Consider the following 16,440-nt stretch of genomic DNA (forward strand, 5'->3'; position numbering starts at 1 on the left):
CCCCGCCCCCGCCGCTTCCGGCCCCGCCCCATAACGGCCCCGCCCCATAACGGCCCCGGGCCGTGCCACTTCCGGGCCCCGGCCACAGGCCATCTCTTCAGCTCAGGGCGGATTTCCCCGAGCTTCGCAGCCCGGGTCCAACTTCGGTGCCCAGGGCGCATCCACCGCGCCGACCGCCCGGCCCCCGCCGCCTCCCCGCGGCTGTCCCGGGCAGTTCCCAGGACCCCGACGCCCCCGGCGGCGCCCCCTGGGGCCTAGGCGCGTGGCCACCCTTCTCCCCGGGCGGCCCAGCCGCAGCCTGAGCCGGGAAGGGCCGCCAGGTCCAGGGAGGAGGCGGCGGATGGCACGGGGTGCGGGCGGGGTGGGGGAGCGCCAGCCTCGTCTGCAGAAGCAACGCTGGGCCCATCCCACAGGTGAGGACTTTATCACCACCCGACACTGCTCAAACTAAACCGACATTCCCCCTCTGTCCTGATGAGGGACGGACAGTTTTTACAACTCAGAGTAATTCACAATAATTGCTAATTTTATTTTATTTATCTGTTGGCAGAGACTTGGGAAAGGGTTAACGGCTTTGGGAGAAGGCACAACTTCTGTGACGGTTGGGGAAAATAAGAGTAGTGCCTGTGTAGGCTGGACCCCTAGCCCACAGATGCCAAGAGAACATCTACTGGCAGTTCCTGTGAACTTCTGGCTGTCACCTGCATCGTCACTGTGTCCAGAAGCAGTAGCCGGGCTCGCACAAGGATGTCATGGCCACCCCGGAACACACCTGGAAGGACACAGAAGCGCAGTGGGATGAGGCAGAAAGGGATGAGGGCTAGGCTACAGATAGCATCCATAGCAAACCACGAAGGCAGTGCTGGTGAAGTTAACTTGGTAGCCCAACACTGGGTAGTATCTCCACCTGAGGAGCTGAAAGCACACAGCAAAAGACCCAAAACTGTTTCCAAAGAAATACCAGGAGGGCTGGGAATGTGGCTTAGTGGTAAAGTGCTTGCCTCGCATACATGAAGCCCTGGGTTTGATTCTTCAGTACCACATATACAGAAAAAGCCAAAGCTGGCGCTGTGGCTCAAGCCTTGAGCAAAAGAAGCCCAGGGGGGGCTGGGAAGGTAGAGCGCTTGCCTTGCGTGCTTGAGGCTCTGGGTTCGATTCCTCAGCACCACATAAGCAGAAAAAAAAAAGCCGGAAGTGGTGCTGTGGCTCAAGTGGTAGAGCGCTAGCCTTGAGCTGAAGAGCTGAGGGACAGCGTCCAGGTCCAGTTCAAACCCCACGACTGACAAAAAAAAAAGTGCTATTTCAGCTTCTGCCAAGCTAATCCATGGCACTTGATGTTAGAAGCACTCACACAAACGAACTGAATGAGAACAAGATGAAGGGACAGCCCCAACAAGACCCAGGGGACCAAGTTGTTTCATTATGGTCAGGAAGGGTGGGCCTGCGGGCTGAAGCTATGAGCACAACCGAAACACAACACCCTCCTGGCCCTGTTTATAAACATTCAGTGGAGGCGGGGTAAAAAAGAGCATCCCAGACTAGGTGTAACTCAGTGGTATAGCACTTGCCTAGCACCCACAAGTCCTGGGTTAGATCTTCAGCACTGCAAGGCTATAGGCGGTATCCATTTTTTTGTTAATTGTTTGGGCTACAAGTATTGCCCTTTTTGTGTTAGACCTAGGTCATTATCCCTGAAGAAAAACACATAATATGAATTACATATATATGCTTGAAAAACAATCTGGGGAAATAGGCACAGCTGCTACTAACAGGGACTCTGAAAAGGGGGTAGTTGGGTTGATCATACCATTTAGTTTCGGGGAATGTCTAAAAATCTCCAAGAGGAAATGCTTACATATCCATCCCCCCTCCCTTTTTTTTTGTTGGTCCTGGGGCTTGAACTCAGGGCCTTGGTGCTGTCCCTGAGCTTTTTGCTCAAGGATAGTGCTCTACTACTTTGCACCAGAGCTCCACTTTCTGCCTTTGTAGTTAATTGGAAATAAGAATTTCACAGACTTTCCTGCCCAGGCTGGCTTCAAACTATGATCCTCAGATCTCAGCCTCCTAAGTAGCTAATATTATAGGCGTGAGCAACCGAGGCCCAGCTAGGTCTTGGATTTTTTTTTTTTTTTTTTTTTGCCTATCAGGACCTGGGCACTTCCCTGAGCTTCTTTGTGCTCAAGGCTAGTGCTCTACCACTTGAGCCACAGCACCACTTCTGGATTTTTCTGCTTACATGGTGCTGAGGAATCGAACCCAGGGCCTCATGCATGCAAGGCAAGCGCTCTACCACTAAGCCACCTTCCCACCCTTCCACTTCTGACTTTTTTGAGTAGTGTATTGGATATAAGAGCTTGGAGCCAGTGGCTCACACCTGTAAGCCTCGATCTAAGGATCTGGGCAGAAAGTCCATGAAACACTTTAACTCCAAATAATCACAGAAAAAACCTAAAGTAGCACTGTGGCTCAAAAGGTAGCGTGCTAGTCTTGAGCAAAAGGAGACTTGGGGCAGCACCCAAGCCCAAAGTTTAAGCCTCAGGACAAGCAAAAAAGTCTCATGGACTTTTCTGCCTGGGCTGGCTTTAACCTGCAATCCTCAGATCTCAGCTTCCTGAGTAGCTAGAATTACATGCATGAGCATGTGCCTAGCACCCACTCTTGTTAGAAAAGACCAATATAAACACAGAGGACAAGCCAAGACACAAGAGAAAATACAAAGTACTGGGGAAAAAAAATACAGCAGATGCTTAATTTCATTCAAAATATTAAAAATACTTACATTACAATTAACACAAAGATAACATAATCCACCCAGACTGGCAAAGGTTCTACAGTATGGTGACATATGATGCTACCTAGGGTGTATAAGGTGTATGTACAGTTATTGTGGAAAAGAGCCACGGGTTATCAAAATGACAAATGCAGATCTGACTTGATTGAGCCTCAAGAAACTTACAATAGATATTTTATGCAAAACAAAGTATGAGTATTATTTGTTATAGCATTGTTTGTAAAAGATGGGAAACCAGTAGGGGCTAGTTTCATAAAATACTGTGTAGCTACCCAATGGGATACAAGGAAGCCATAAAAAGGAATGTGGATTTAGTTCTGAAGCCGCCGGCGGCGGCTCGTTGTAATCCTACCTACTCAGGAGGCTGAGATCTGAGAATCGCAGTTCAAAGCAGGCCTGAGGAAGAAAGTCCGTGAAACTTTTATCTCCAATTAACCACCAGAAAACTGAAAGTGGTGCTATAGCTCAAAGTGGTAGAGCACTAGCCTTGAGCTGAAGAGCTGAGGGACAGTTTAAGCCCCATAACCAACAAAATAAATTTCTAAGACTGGACAGAGGTAATATTTGTATAACATTAAGTATAACCCAATCCACTCATCTATACACTTAAAAATTGTTAAAACTGGGCTGGGAAGGTGGCTCAGTAGTAGAGTGCTTGCCTTGCATGCCTGAGGCCCTGGGTTCAATTCCTCAGCACCATATAAGCAAAAAGAAAAAAGCCGAGAGTGGCGCTGTGGCTCAAGTGGTAGAGCGCTAGCCTTGAGCTGAAGAACTGAGGGACAGCACCCAGGCCCAGAGTTCAGGCCCACAACCGGACCCAAAAGAAAAAACAAACAAACAAAAAAAATGAGTCTCATGAACTTTCCTGCCTGGGCTGGCTTTGAACCATGATCCTCAGATCTCAGCCTCCTGAGTAGCTAGGATTACGGGTGTGAGCCACCGGCGCCCAGCTAGATTTTGCATTCTTAGTGAATTTAAATGCAGTGGCATCTGGCTTCCCTGTGTTTCCAGTGCAGTCAGAAGCCCGACCCAACGGCATGTCCATCAACACCTACACAGATGACTGGAGTGCTACTCACCGGCCAGGAGCAGCGTGTGGGTGTTCTTGGTGTCTGGCACCTTGTCTGACCTCTCACAAGGATGCATTCCCAAAAACTTCACAATATTGCCCACAGCCTCTATGGGAAAAAGCCCAAGAATGTTAAAACTGATGCACACACACATTTTGCACTGAGATGTATGTATTCCCAGGCCCAAGCCACACATCCCTTGGTGCCAGCAACACCTCCACACAGTGTGGGGGCTTCTAGGTCAAGCAGCATTTCACAGACATGTGCTCTCAATGTGGCTTGAGGGAGAAGCACCTATCAGCAGTATCAGCAGTAGCCCAGGTTCGGTAAGGCAGGGGGTCAGAGATGGCACCCCGCTGGATTTTACCTTCGAGTGTCTTGATGGTAGACAGAGTGAACGTCTCCTCCTTCTCAAACTCATCCCCAACCTCTTCCCAGGCTGCTTCAAAGCTTGGTTTCATGACCTTTTGGATGTGGTCAGCTACAGTGACTTCTAGATCCTCCAGCTGGAGAGAGGGGGGTACAAGTTAGGCACAGAGTCAGGTACCGTGGCTCACGCCTGCAATCCCAGCTATTCAGGAGGCCGAGATCTGAGGATCAAGATTCAAAGCCAGCCCAGGAAAGTCCATGAGACTCTCATTTCTAATAAACCACTATAAAACCGGAAGTGGCACTGTAGCTCAAGCGGTAGAGCACTCGCCTTGAGCTGAAGAGCGCAGGGACAGCGCCCAAGCCGAGTTCAGGCCCCAGGACCGACAAAAAAAAAAATTGTGATATATATATATATATATATATAACAATTGTTCGGTGGCCAATGACTCCCACTGGAGTGCATTCTAAGAAAATTGCCTGCATGTAGATTAAATTTATACCCAAAGAGATTTTATTATTTTTTGGGGGGGGAGGACGGGAGGAGGGTCAGTCTTGGGACTTGAACTCCAGGCCTGGGTGCTGAGTTCCTTTTGCTCAAGGCTAGCACTCTTACCACTTTGGACCACAGCTCCACTTCTGGTTTTCTGGTGGTTAATTGGAGATGAGTCTCATGGAGTTTCCTGCCCGGGATGGCTTTGAACCTTAGATCTCAGCCCCCTAAGTATCTAGGATTATAGGATGAGCCACCAGTACCCAGCTCCAAAGGGATATTTACGTGTGTGTGTGTGTGTGTGTGTGTGTGTGTGTGTGTGTGTGTGTGTGTGTGGTGTGTGTGTGTATGTGGTGTGTGTGTGTGTGTGTGTGTGTGTACACACACACAGTTTTTTGGGTCCGGTCGTGGGGCCTGAACTCTGGGCCTGGGTGCTGTCCCTCATCTCTTCAGCTCAAGGTGAGCGCTCTACCACTTGAGCCACAGCCCCACTTCCGGCTTTTTCTGTTTTATGTGGTACTGAGGAATCGAACCCAGGGCTTCATGCATGTGAGGCAAGTGTTAGAGTTAACACTAAGCCACATTCCTAGCCCTCCAAAGGGATATTTAATGCAACATTAAAAACCAAATGCCCAAGATTAAAGGAGTGAAATGACAACCAGGTTATGATACATGTACCTGGTAGAGCAGAGTCATCAAAAAATCAGGGCTAGGCACCGGGGCCACCCTAGTTATTTTGGTAAAAACTTGCAAAGGAAAAAAGATTCATTGTACTCATAAACTATAAACTGAAGTGTTGAACTGAAACTCCTTTGTACAACTATTTAAAATTTTTTAAAAAGTTTACAAAGTAACCTGTAATGATAAAGGAAAATAGGCTGGTTTTAAGTGAAATAAGCAAGATCTACAATGTACATTTTGCCCAATATAGGTTTTTCTCATTTGTTTATGTCTTGTCCCCGCCCACTCGGTTTTCTTTCTACATATGAACATGCATTTTTAGGAGCGAAAAGAAATTACTTGAAAGAGAGCTATAAGTGAAAGCATCAAGAATAGGATTTAGCCAGGAGCCAGTGGCTCAGGCCTGTCATCCCAGCTACCCAGGAGGCTGAGATCTGAGGATCACGGCTCAAAGCCAGCCCAGGCAGGAAAGTCCACGAGACTCTTATCTCCAATAAACCACCAGAAAACTAGAAGTGGTGCTGTGGCTGAAGTAGTAGAGCACTAGCCTTGAGCTGGAGAGCTGAGGGACAGGGCCCAGGCCCAGAGTTCAAGCCCCACAACCGACCAAAAAAAAAGAAAAACAAGGATTTCGTCTGGTTATCACTCAGACGGCATAAAAGTATAGCCTTGGGCTGACCTCCAGTACAGCTTCTTACCACGTACTCATCCTCATAGCCCTCATCATCTGTCTCTCCCGTGGTTGGGTCACAGTCCTTGACAGTGAACTTCATGACACAGCTGAAGGTGCAGGCCACTGTGGAAGGAATGGCTGAGTGGTCAGGCTGTTCCCAGCCTGCAGAGGGGTGAGTCCTCCAGGATTCTGCTGTGTTATCAGGAGCAGCAGCATGTCACTGAGCCCCGCAAGCTTGCAGGACAGGAGAGGCATGTCAAGGGCTCAGAGAAGAAAAGAGAGCAGACAATGAGCAAGAGCTCTGTCCATGCCTATCACAGGCCACTGTACAAGGTGTGAAAAAAGAAGCTTCTGGTTTTCTTGGGAGAAGTGGATTTGGGATGTTAGAGGTTAGTGTCTGTTTTTGAAAGACAATGTGGTATAATGAAAGAGGACTTATTTGAAGACCAAATGATCATTTGGTTCTGAACTTGTACAATTAATTTTAACCTGAACCTCAGTTTCCTTATCCAGCAACTAGAATAGTAGTACTCATTCCCAAAGGTTTGCTATGAGGATGAAATAGAGAATATACTAAAGATACTTGTGCCTAAGCCATTACCAGTGTTCTCAGATCTGAAATGAGCGCTGTGCACTCCATACCAATCCCAGTAGGTGGTTTTTAGAGAGGGCTCACCAGCTGTGGGGTCTTCCCTGGGCACAGCCACCAGCGTGTAGCAAGTCCCAGGCTGGTTGTAGGGTAGGCTCCGGGCAGGCACGTAACAGAGCACCTCGTAGGCCTCCGTGGGCTCCAACTGCACTGTGACATTCTCCAAGGTCTGGTCGTTGAGCGTGTTTGTGCAGTCAAACTGGACCAGGAGGATCAAGGACCAAGTTTGCTGCACAGGAAGAGCCAGGAGGTCCCCACCCCTACAACCCAAGCTGACCCCATCCCGCCTGTGCCAGGCTCCCTGTCTCTGAGCAGAGATGGGAGGCACAGGGGTTTACACCCAATTTGGTGTGGGTCAGGCTCTCCTATATGGTTCCTGGCACGTGTACCAACAGCCCACCCTGCTCACCTGAAGCACCATGTGGTCAGCAAAGGTGTGTTTAGTGCAGCGAATGACATACTCTGTCTCCGACTCGGTCAGGGCTACAGGCTCAAGCGAGGACTTGAAGAGGGGCCCCAGCCCACGAAACTCTGGCACTGAAGCCAACTGCTCTGGAATACACAGGTCAAGTTCACGTGGCTTCTCACACTCCATTATCAACTTGGGATAATTTCTTCTTCTGGTTTTAAGACTGGTTTGCTATGCAGCTAAGGTTAGCACTGAACTCAACATCTCCCTGCCTCAGCCTCCTAAGTGCTGAGATTCCTGGCATATGCCACGATTCCCAGCTTGTGATGGTATTTTAATAAAGTTTTTTGCTGGGTGCTGATGGCTCAGATCTGTAATACTAGCTACACAAGAGTAAGATATAAGGATACCAGTTAGCAGCCAGACTGGGGCCTGGTGCTTGTGGTAATCCTATTTGGGAAGCTGGGGTGTGAAAAATCTGGCTCAAAACCAACCCTGGCAGACAAATCCCCAAGAGATTCATCTCCAATTAACCACCAGAAGCCAGGTAAGAGTTTTGGTCAAGTGGTAGAGTCCTAACCTTGAGCAAAAAAGCTAAGTGACAGTGTCCAATCCCAGCATTCAAGCTCTAAAACCAGAACAAAAAATGAAAAAGAAGGGCTGGGAAGGTGGCTCAGGGGCAGAACGCTTGCCTTGCATGCATGAGGCCCTGGGTTCGATTCCTCAGCACCACATAAGCAGAAAAAGCCAGAAGTGGCGCTGTGGCTCAAGTGGTAGAGTGCTCGTCTTGAGCTGAAGAGCTGAGGGACAGCGCCCAGGGCCCAGAGTTCAGGCCCTACAACCGACAAAAAAAAAAAGCAGCAGCAGCTGGGTGCAGGTGGCTCACACCTGTAATCCTAGCTAATCAGGAGGCTAAGATCTGAGGATCATGGTTCAAAGCCAGCCCTGGGAAGGAAACTCTGTGAGACTCTTATCTCCAATAAACCACCAGAAAACCGGAAGTGGCGCTGTAGCTCAACTGAGCTGAAGAGCACAAGGACAGCGCCCAGGCCCAGAGGTCAAGCCCCATGACCACCCCCCCCCCAAAAAAAAAAAAAAGAGATAGAGAAAGAGAAAGAAGCCAGCCAGCATGGACAGAAAACAAAAAAGTATGTGAAATTCTTATCTCCAATTAACTACCAAAAAGCTACAAGTGGAGGTGTATCTCAAGTGGTAGAGTGCAAGCCTTAAACAAAAAAGCCAACCAAGAGCTCAGCCGAGTTCAAGCCCCAGCACACATGCTTGAGCATGCACATGTGTGTGCATATTCTTTCTCTCTCTCAAAAAAAAAAAAAGTGTTTTCTTTTGGTGACAGTACTGGGGCATGAGCTCAGGACTTGAAATACTTGAAATACTGTGGTGAAACCCCTTGGTACCATTAATACATGCTGAAAAAAAAAAATGACAGAAGAGGAAGCAAAACAGGCTCTGCTTGAATAGCCATCACTGGGAGAGAAGAGGCTAACAGAAAGTGAATGAGGGGACTGGGAAGGTGGCTCAGTGGTTGAGCGCTTGCCTTGCATGCATGAGGCCCTGGGTTCTATTCCTCAGCACCACATAAGCAGAAAAAGCCAGAATTGGTGCTATGGCTCAAGCGGTAGAGTGCTAGTCTTAAGCTGAAGAGCTGACAGCGCCCAGGCCCAGAGTTCAGGCCCCACAACCAGCAAAAAAAAAATGAATGAGGATGAATATGGTCCAAGTAGTTAGCCTGCCTGCATGAAAACAGGACAATGAAACCTGCTGCAATAGTTTTCAGAAGCGGAAGTGGGAGCTGAGCGCTGGCAGCTCACACCTGTAATCCTATCTACTCAGCAGACTGAGATCTGAGCACCACCGGCAGAAAAGTCCACGAGGCTCTTATCTCTAGGTAATCAGACAGAAAAAAAGGTGAAGCTAATAAAAAAAAAATTAAAGACTAATAGGATATAACAACAACAAAAAAAAGCAAAAGAAAAAAGGGATGGGTGTGGCTCAGTAGCAGAATGCTTGCTTAGCGTGAGTGGGAGACCAGGGCTCCAGCCCCATTAGGGAAAAAAAGGGCGGGAGGGGAGGGGAGGGGGGGGCACATAGCCCTTACCACTAAACTTAAGCTACCCAGGAGGCTTGAGCCCTGGAGGTCAGTAGTCTGAAGCCAGCCCAGACAGAGAAATCCTTGAGTACATCATCTCCAAGGATGGAGATGTGGTTCAAGTGGTAGAGTGCTAACTGTGAGAGAGAAAGTTGAGCAAGCTTGAGGCCCTAAGTTCAAGTACCATACCAGCATACATACAAAAGAGGAAGTAAAATGAAAGAAGGAAAGGGAGGGAGGAAGGAGTAGGCAGCTCTGAGAGAGAGAGTCATCTAGCTCTTCTAGTCTTTCCATTTCCTATCTGTGCAATTCGGGCAAATCACCGTCTCTCAGGTTTTGATTCCCTCCACAGATACCTAACGGGCTCACTGCCAAGAGCAGTGAGGACAGGCCACATACTCTGTGACCCACAATGCTACTAGGGTCCCGAGAACATGGGGCCCCACACCATCACATTGCTGATTTCGGGCCAGTAGTTTACTTACCCTGGAAGATCTCCAGCCGGGTGGCAGCTACTTTCTCAGGCTGTTTTGTTACTGTAACAGGTGTGGTTTCTGCAGAGCAAATGTATCTGGTGAGCACAGGTCCAGGGCAGCAGGGCAGTGTGGTGTGGGCTCCACATTACAAATTCCAATCCTCCTCAAAGTGGGAGGCATGTAAGAAGAGGCAAGTATCTAAGTCCCCACTTCCTAAAGTCAGAGAGGTGAGGGGCCTGGAACCTGGCGGCTTTGCCTGGATCTGAGGGCCTCAGGGTGGAGCACAGGACTTACCAGTTCTCTGCTCTGCGATAGGTGTGGTGGCCAGGGGCACAGACTTGAGGTCAAACGGTTTTTCTGATGGCTCGAGAGTGTACTGCTGCAGAGCCCTCTCCAGACCAGGGATGGACACAGTCAGACCTGGAAGCAGCGGGAGAGGCTGCATGACTGGATGGCACCACAGACACACAGCAAATCCCCAGGAAACTGAGGCCCCGGGGCACCCCATTATGAATGAGGTGGTTTGATCCAGTTAACTGTCTGGGCCCCATTTTTGGTCCTTATCTGCCTTTCCACAGGGTTGGTGTGAGGAGATATAAAGCCACAAAGGGTAAAGGGCTGCAAAAAGAGAATGAATGAATGTTTCAATGTATTGGCTGTTTTCACTGATATTCATGACTGGCAAGATCTGGGATGTGATGAGGTCACAGTAATGCCATGAGGACACCATGAACGTCAACCAAGAATGTGTCCTCTTGACTTCCATGCTCTAGAGCCACAGGAGGTGGCACAGCTCCAGGAAGGTCCCGGGTGAAATAGCTGGGAAGACTCACCATTTAGGATATAGCCTGCATTGAGAGCCTTCTGCTTCTGCTCCAGGACATTCAGGTAGAAGGTAGCTCGGTCTCTTACTTCATTGTCATCATCCATCACACACCTGCAGCAGGCACACAAGAGGCTCCTGGCTGAGCCCCGGGACTGCAGCAGGGACGGTGGCACTCTAGCTCGGACCCCAGAGGCTGTAACTCTTTTTTTTTTTTTTGGTCGGTCGTGGGGCCTGAACTCTGGGCCTGGGCGCTGTCCCTCAGCTCTTCAGCTCAAGGCTAGCACTCTACCAGCTTTTTTCTTTTTGCTTATGTGGTGCTGAGGAATCGAACCCAGGGCCTCATGCATGCAAGGCAAGCGCTCTACCACTGAGCCAACTTCCCAGCCCTTCATCCACAAAATCTTATGGATGATATCCTCAAAGTGGAAATAAATGTCCATCAATTGATGAATAAGCAAATGTGCTATGTTTACATACTCAGATATTGTTTGGCAATAAAAAGGAAAAGTCTACGTATGTTGACATACCTACAACATACAACAGGTATGTTGACATACCTGTAGTCCTGGCTACTTTGAAGGTAGGAAGAGGCTGAGGCCAGCTCTATCAACAGAGTAAGGCCCTCTCTTGTGCCAGTACTGGGGCTTCAACTCAGGGTCTGAGTGTTATCCCTTAGCTTTTTTTTTTTTTTTTTTTTTTTTTTTTTTTTTTTTTTTGGGTCCGGTTGTGGGGCCTGAACTCTGGGCCTGGGCGCTGTCCCTCAGCTCTTCAGCGCAAGGCTAGCGCTCTACCACTTGAGCCACAGCCCCACTTCCGGCTTTTTTCTTTTTGCTTATGTGGTGCTGGGGAATCGAACCCAGGGCCTCATGCATTGCAAGGCAAGCGCTCTACCACTGAGCCACCTTCCCAGCCCTCCCTTAGCTTTTTCACTCAAGTCTGACACTCTACTACTTGAGCTGTAACTCCACTTCCGGCTTTGTGGTGGTTAAGTGGAGATAGGATTCTCTTGGACCTGTGTGCCCCTACTGGCTTCAAACCTCAGCTTCAGACCTCAGCCTCCTGAGTAGCTAGGATTGATCTGCACACAGCTGAGATAGGATCTTGCTATTTAACCCAGGTTCCCCATGCTTCAGCTTCCTGGGTACTGGGATGGTAGGTGCTCCACGACACCCAGAAACTGTTTTCAAAGTTGTTGTTTTTTTTTTTTAATTACCAGGTGGGTTTTTATTTTAATAGTCTGAAGGCAGCTTAGGCTACCAAGAAAAAAAGCAAAGCTTCGGTCCCACCCCCAGGAGAAATGTGTATGCGCGTGCACCCACAAACAAACTCACATACTCAGAACTGGTGATTGCTTTAGACTGGAGGGGTTGGCAGAAGGACTGATTACTAGTGGACCCAGTTTTTTCTTTTTATTTGTGCCATCTTAGGAGTTGAACTCTGGGCCTCAATACTGTTCCTGAGCTTTTTTTTTTTTTGGTCAGTCATAGGGCTTGGAACTCAGGGCTTGGGCGCTGTCCCTGTGCTCTTCAGCTCAAGGCAAGTGCTCTACTGCTTGAGCCACAGCGCCACTTCCAGTTTTTTTTTTTTTTTGTCGGTCGTGGGGCTTGAACTCTGGGCCTGAGCGCTGTCCCTCAGCTCTTCAGCTCAAGGCGAGCACTCTACCACTTGAGCTACAGCGCCACTTCCGGTTTTCTGGTGGTTTATTGGAAATAGGAGTCTCACGGTCTCTCCTGCCCGGGCTGGCTTTGAACCACGATCCTCAGATCTCAGCCTCCTGAGTAGCTAGGATTACAGGCGTGAGCCACCAGCGCCCGGCTCACTTCCAGTTTTCTAGTGGTTTATTGGAGATAAGAATGTCACGGACTTTCCTGCCCAGGCTGGCTTTGAACTGAGATCCTCAGATCTCAGCCTCCTGAGTAGCTAGGATTACAGGAGTGAGCTACCGGCGCCCAGATTCCTGAGCATTTTTTTGTGTGCTCAAGGATAGTACTCTACCACTTGAGCCATAGCTTTACATCTGGCTTTTCTAGTAATTAGACATAAGTATCGCATGAGTTTTAGTGCCTGGGCTGGCTTCGAACTATGATCGTCAGATCTCAGCCTTCTGAGTAGCTAGGATTACAGGCATGAAACACCAGCACCCAGCTGGACACAGGTTTCTTTGTGGCGTAATAAAAAATGTTTTAACCTTAGATTGTGATGATGGTTCATGACTCTATGACTGAATTATACTAAAACCCATTGAATGTTAAATGGGTAAACTGTGTAGTATATGTTTCACTTCTCAATATAACTATTTATTTATTTTGCCAGTCCTGGGGCTTGACCTCAGGGCCTGGGCGCTGTCCCTGAGCTTCTTTTGCTCAAGGCTGGTACTCTACCACTTAAGCCACGAGTCACTTCCAGCTTTCTCTGCCTATGTGGTACTGAGAAATGAACTCAGGGCTTCATGCATGCTAGGTGAGCACTCTGCCACTGAGCCACTTTCCCAGCCCCATAAAATTATTTATTAATGGAAAAAAATAGTTCATATTATCAAGTGTCAGTGCTGGGCTTTGTGTATTAACATTCTTCTTGCTTTTCTATGCTTTCCTTTATAATCAGTAACTACATAATTTCTCTCTCCCTTATTAAAAAGATGAAGGAGCTGGGTGCCAGTGGCTCTGCCTGTAAAGCTAACAACTCTCAGGAGGCGGAGATGTAAGGGCCACAATGCAAACCCAACCAAGCAGCAAAGTCCCTGAGAATCTTATCTCCAATTAAGCACCAAACAGCTGGAAGAAGAGCTGTGGCTCCAGTGGTAGAGCACTAGCCTTGAACAAAGGAGCTCAGGGGAAGCACCAAGTCCTGAGTTCAACAGCAGGACTAGCACCAAAAAAAAAAAAAGCTACCTGGACCCAAGAGCACACTGTCACCCAGTGTCCCTGAGCCTAGACTCACCTCTTCAGCAACACCAAGATACTGGGCAACATCTCTTCATTCTGGGCTCCAAACTTGGCCAGAGCACTCACAGCACCTGAGTTTATGAAACAAATGTGATGAGCTCAGAGCACCTGAACAGCTCTACACATCAGTGCTTGGGCAGAAAAGTTACAAGACTCAAAGTTACCACCTACTTAATGAGTAGCCTTGGCACCACTCAAGCCTGGACCTCCTCATCTAACGGAGAACAGAGTTCCTGTTCTGGAGTTTCAGGGGCTATTTTCAAAATGTACTAGGACACAGAAACTGTCTATAATGTCAGGCTTCTTAGATTCTAAATGGTCACAATCTGCACTTAAACAGTAGATTAATAAAAATGAAAAAGTGAATTTTTTTTTTCCACTCTTGGGACTTGAACTTAGGGCCTGGGCTCTGTCCCTGAGCTTTTGTTCAAGGACAGCACTTTACCTCTTGAGCCACAGGGCCACTTCTGGCTTATTCTGTGTATGTGGTACCGAGGAGTCGAACCCAGGGCTTTAGCATGCGATGCAAGCACTTTACCACTAAGCCACATTCCCAACTGAAAAAGTGACTATTATTTAATGAATAGCAATGACAAAAAGAATATCTTCCCATGGGGCTGGGAAGGTGGCTGAGTGGTAGAGCGCTTGCCTTGCATACATGAGGCCCTGGGTTCGATTCCCCAGCACCACATAAGCAAAAAGGAAAAAAGCCGGAAGTGGCGCTGTGGCTCAAGTGGTAAAGCGCTAGCCTTGAGCTGAAGAGCTGAGTGACAGCGCCCAGGCCCAGAGTTCAGGCCCCACGACTAGCGAAAAATAAATAAATAAATAAAATAAAATAAAATAAATTTAAATCTGGTGCTGCTGGATCACATCTGAAATCCTACCTACTCAGGAGATGGAGATCTGAGGATCATGGTTCAAAGCCAGCCTAGTCAGGAAAGTCCGTAAGACTCTTTATCTCCACTTAACCACCAGAAAATCAGAAGTGGAAATATGGCTCAAAATGTAGAGTGGTAGCCTTGAGCAAAAGAGCTCAGGGACAGCTCCCCAAACCCAGTGGTCAAGCCCCACAACTGACAATAAAAGAATAGAATGGGGGCTGGGAAGGTGGCTCAGTGGTAGAGCGCTTGCCTTGCATGCTTGAGGTCCTGGGTTCAATTCCTCAGCACCACATAAGCAAAAAGAAAAAAAGCCAGAAGTGGTGCTGTGGCTCAAGTGGTAGAGTGCTAGCCTTGAGCTGAAGAGCTGAGGGACAGCGCCCAGGCCCAGAGTTCAACCTCCCACAACCCACAAAAAAAAAAAGAGCTTTTCACAGACTTTCCTGCCACAGCTGGCTTTGAACTGCAATCCTCAGATCTCAGCTTTCTGAGGAGCTAGGATGACAGGTGTGCCACCAGTGCCTGGCATAGGGTAAATTTTTTTTTTTTGCTGGTCGTGGGGCTTGAACTCTGGGTCTGGGCGCTGTCCCTAAGCTCTTCAGCTTAAGGCTAGCGCTCTACCACTTGAGCCACAGTGCCATTTCCAGCCTTTTTCTGCTTACGTGGTGCTGAGGAATCGAACCCAGGGCCTCATGCATGCAAGGCAAGCACTCTACCACTGAGCTACCTTCCCAGCCCCCATAGGGTAAATTTTTATATGCGCTCATATCTCAACAAAATATTTTTTTAAAAAGCTTGGAGCTGGGCTGGGTAGGTGGCTCAGTGGTAGAGCGCTTGTCTTGCATGCATGAGGCCCTGGATTCGATTCCTCAGCACCACATAAGCAAAAAGAAAAAAGCCGGAAGTGGCGCTGTGGCTCAAGTGGTAGAGTGCTAGCCTTGAGCTGAAGAGCTGAGGGACAGCGCCCAGGCCCAGAGTTCAGGCCCATGACCGGACCCGCCCCCCCCCCAAAAAAAAAAAAAAACTTGGATGCCAGTGACATCCTAGCTACTACAATCCTACCTACTCAGGAGGCTGAGATCTAAGGATCACAATTCGAAGCTAGCTAGGTAGGAAAGTCCCTCTTATCGCCAATTAATCACCAAAAAAGCCCATAGTGGAGCTATGGTTCCAGTGGTAGAGTGCTACCCTTGGGCAAAAAAAAAAACCAAAAAACTCAGGAACAGCACTCAGGCCCTGAGTTCAAGAAAAATGAAAAAAAATCAGCTTGGCTTGGTAGTATATTATGCCTATGATCAGAAGAAGATAATGAGTTCGATGCCAGCCTGGGCAACACAATGAGACCTTGTACCAAATCAAACAAAAGCAAAATAAAAATTTTAAGTAAAACTTAGGGAGCTAGCTGGGGCCGGTGGTTCACGCCTGACATTCTAGCTACTCAGGAGGCTGAGATCTAAGGATCACAGTTCAAAGCCATCCCAAGCAGGAAAATACATGAAACTCTTATATCTCCAATAAACCACCAGAAAACCCGAAGTGGTGCTGTGGCTGAAGTGGTAGAGCACTGCCTTGAGCTGAAGAGCTGAAGGACAGCGCCCAGGCCCAGAGTTCAAGCCCCACAACTTCATAACAACAACAAAAAAAGAAATCTTAGGAAGTTGGTGCTGGTGGCTCGTGCCTATAATCCTAGCTACTCAAAAGGCTGAGATCTGAGGGAGCAAGGCTCAAAGTCAGCCTAGGCAAAAATGTGCATGAGACTCCAAGTAACCAGCAAAACACCAGAGACAGAGGCATGGCTCAAGTGACAGAACACAATCCTTAAATAAGAAAGCCAAGGGGCTGGGAAGGTAGCTCAGTGGTAGAGTGCTTGGCTTGCATGCATGAGGCCCTGGGTTCGATTCCTCAACACCACATAAGCAGAAAAAGCGGGAAGTGGCGCTGTGGCTCAAATGGTAGAGTGTTAGCCTTGAGCTGAAGAGCTGAGGGGCAGCACCCAGGCCCTGAGTTCAGGCCCCATGACCAGCTAAAAAAAGAAAGCCAAGCAAAGAGTGAAGGTCTGATTTCAAGTACTGG

The 16,440-nt window shown here is 48.4% G+C and overlaps 1 protein-coding gene across 1 annotated transcript in view; it reads right to left on the minus strand.

Annotated features, from left to right (window-relative positions):
* Nucleotides 1-505: 505 nt before the first annotated feature.
* The window catches only part of LOC138824881 (coatomer subunit gamma-1), a 30,835-nt gene continuing 14,900 nt past the window's right edge, over nucleotides 506-16,440 (minus strand). Inside the window, exons 15-24 of the mRNA XM_070019307.1 lie at nucleotides 13,485-13,560; nucleotides 10,552-10,655; nucleotides 10,013-10,138; nucleotides 9,728-9,796; nucleotides 7,136-7,278; nucleotides 6,754-6,925; nucleotides 6,103-6,200; nucleotides 4,229-4,367; nucleotides 3,871-3,969; nucleotides 506-772 (exon numbers count right to left, since the gene is read on the minus strand). Coding sequence (XP_069875408.1) covers nucleotides 642-772; nucleotides 3,871-3,969; nucleotides 4,229-4,367; nucleotides 6,103-6,200; nucleotides 6,754-6,925; nucleotides 7,136-7,278; nucleotides 9,728-9,796; nucleotides 10,013-10,138; nucleotides 10,552-10,655; nucleotides 13,485-13,560 — 1,157 coding nt within the window. The 3' untranslated portion in view covers nucleotides 506-641. The remainder of the gene's footprint in view (nucleotides 773-3,870; nucleotides 3,970-4,228; nucleotides 4,368-6,102; nucleotides 6,201-6,753; nucleotides 6,926-7,135; nucleotides 7,279-9,727; nucleotides 9,797-10,012; nucleotides 10,139-10,551; nucleotides 10,656-13,484; nucleotides 13,561-16,440) is intronic.

The sequence above is a fragment of the Dipodomys merriami genome, unplaced genomic scaffold, assembly GCF_024711535.1.
Source record: "Dipodomys merriami isolate MVZ:Mamm:240054 unplaced genomic scaffold, mDipMer1.0.p SCAF_13, whole genome shotgun sequence".
Classification (NCBI taxonomy): Eukaryota; Metazoa; Chordata; class Mammalia; order Rodentia; family Heteromyidae; genus Dipodomys; species Dipodomys merriami.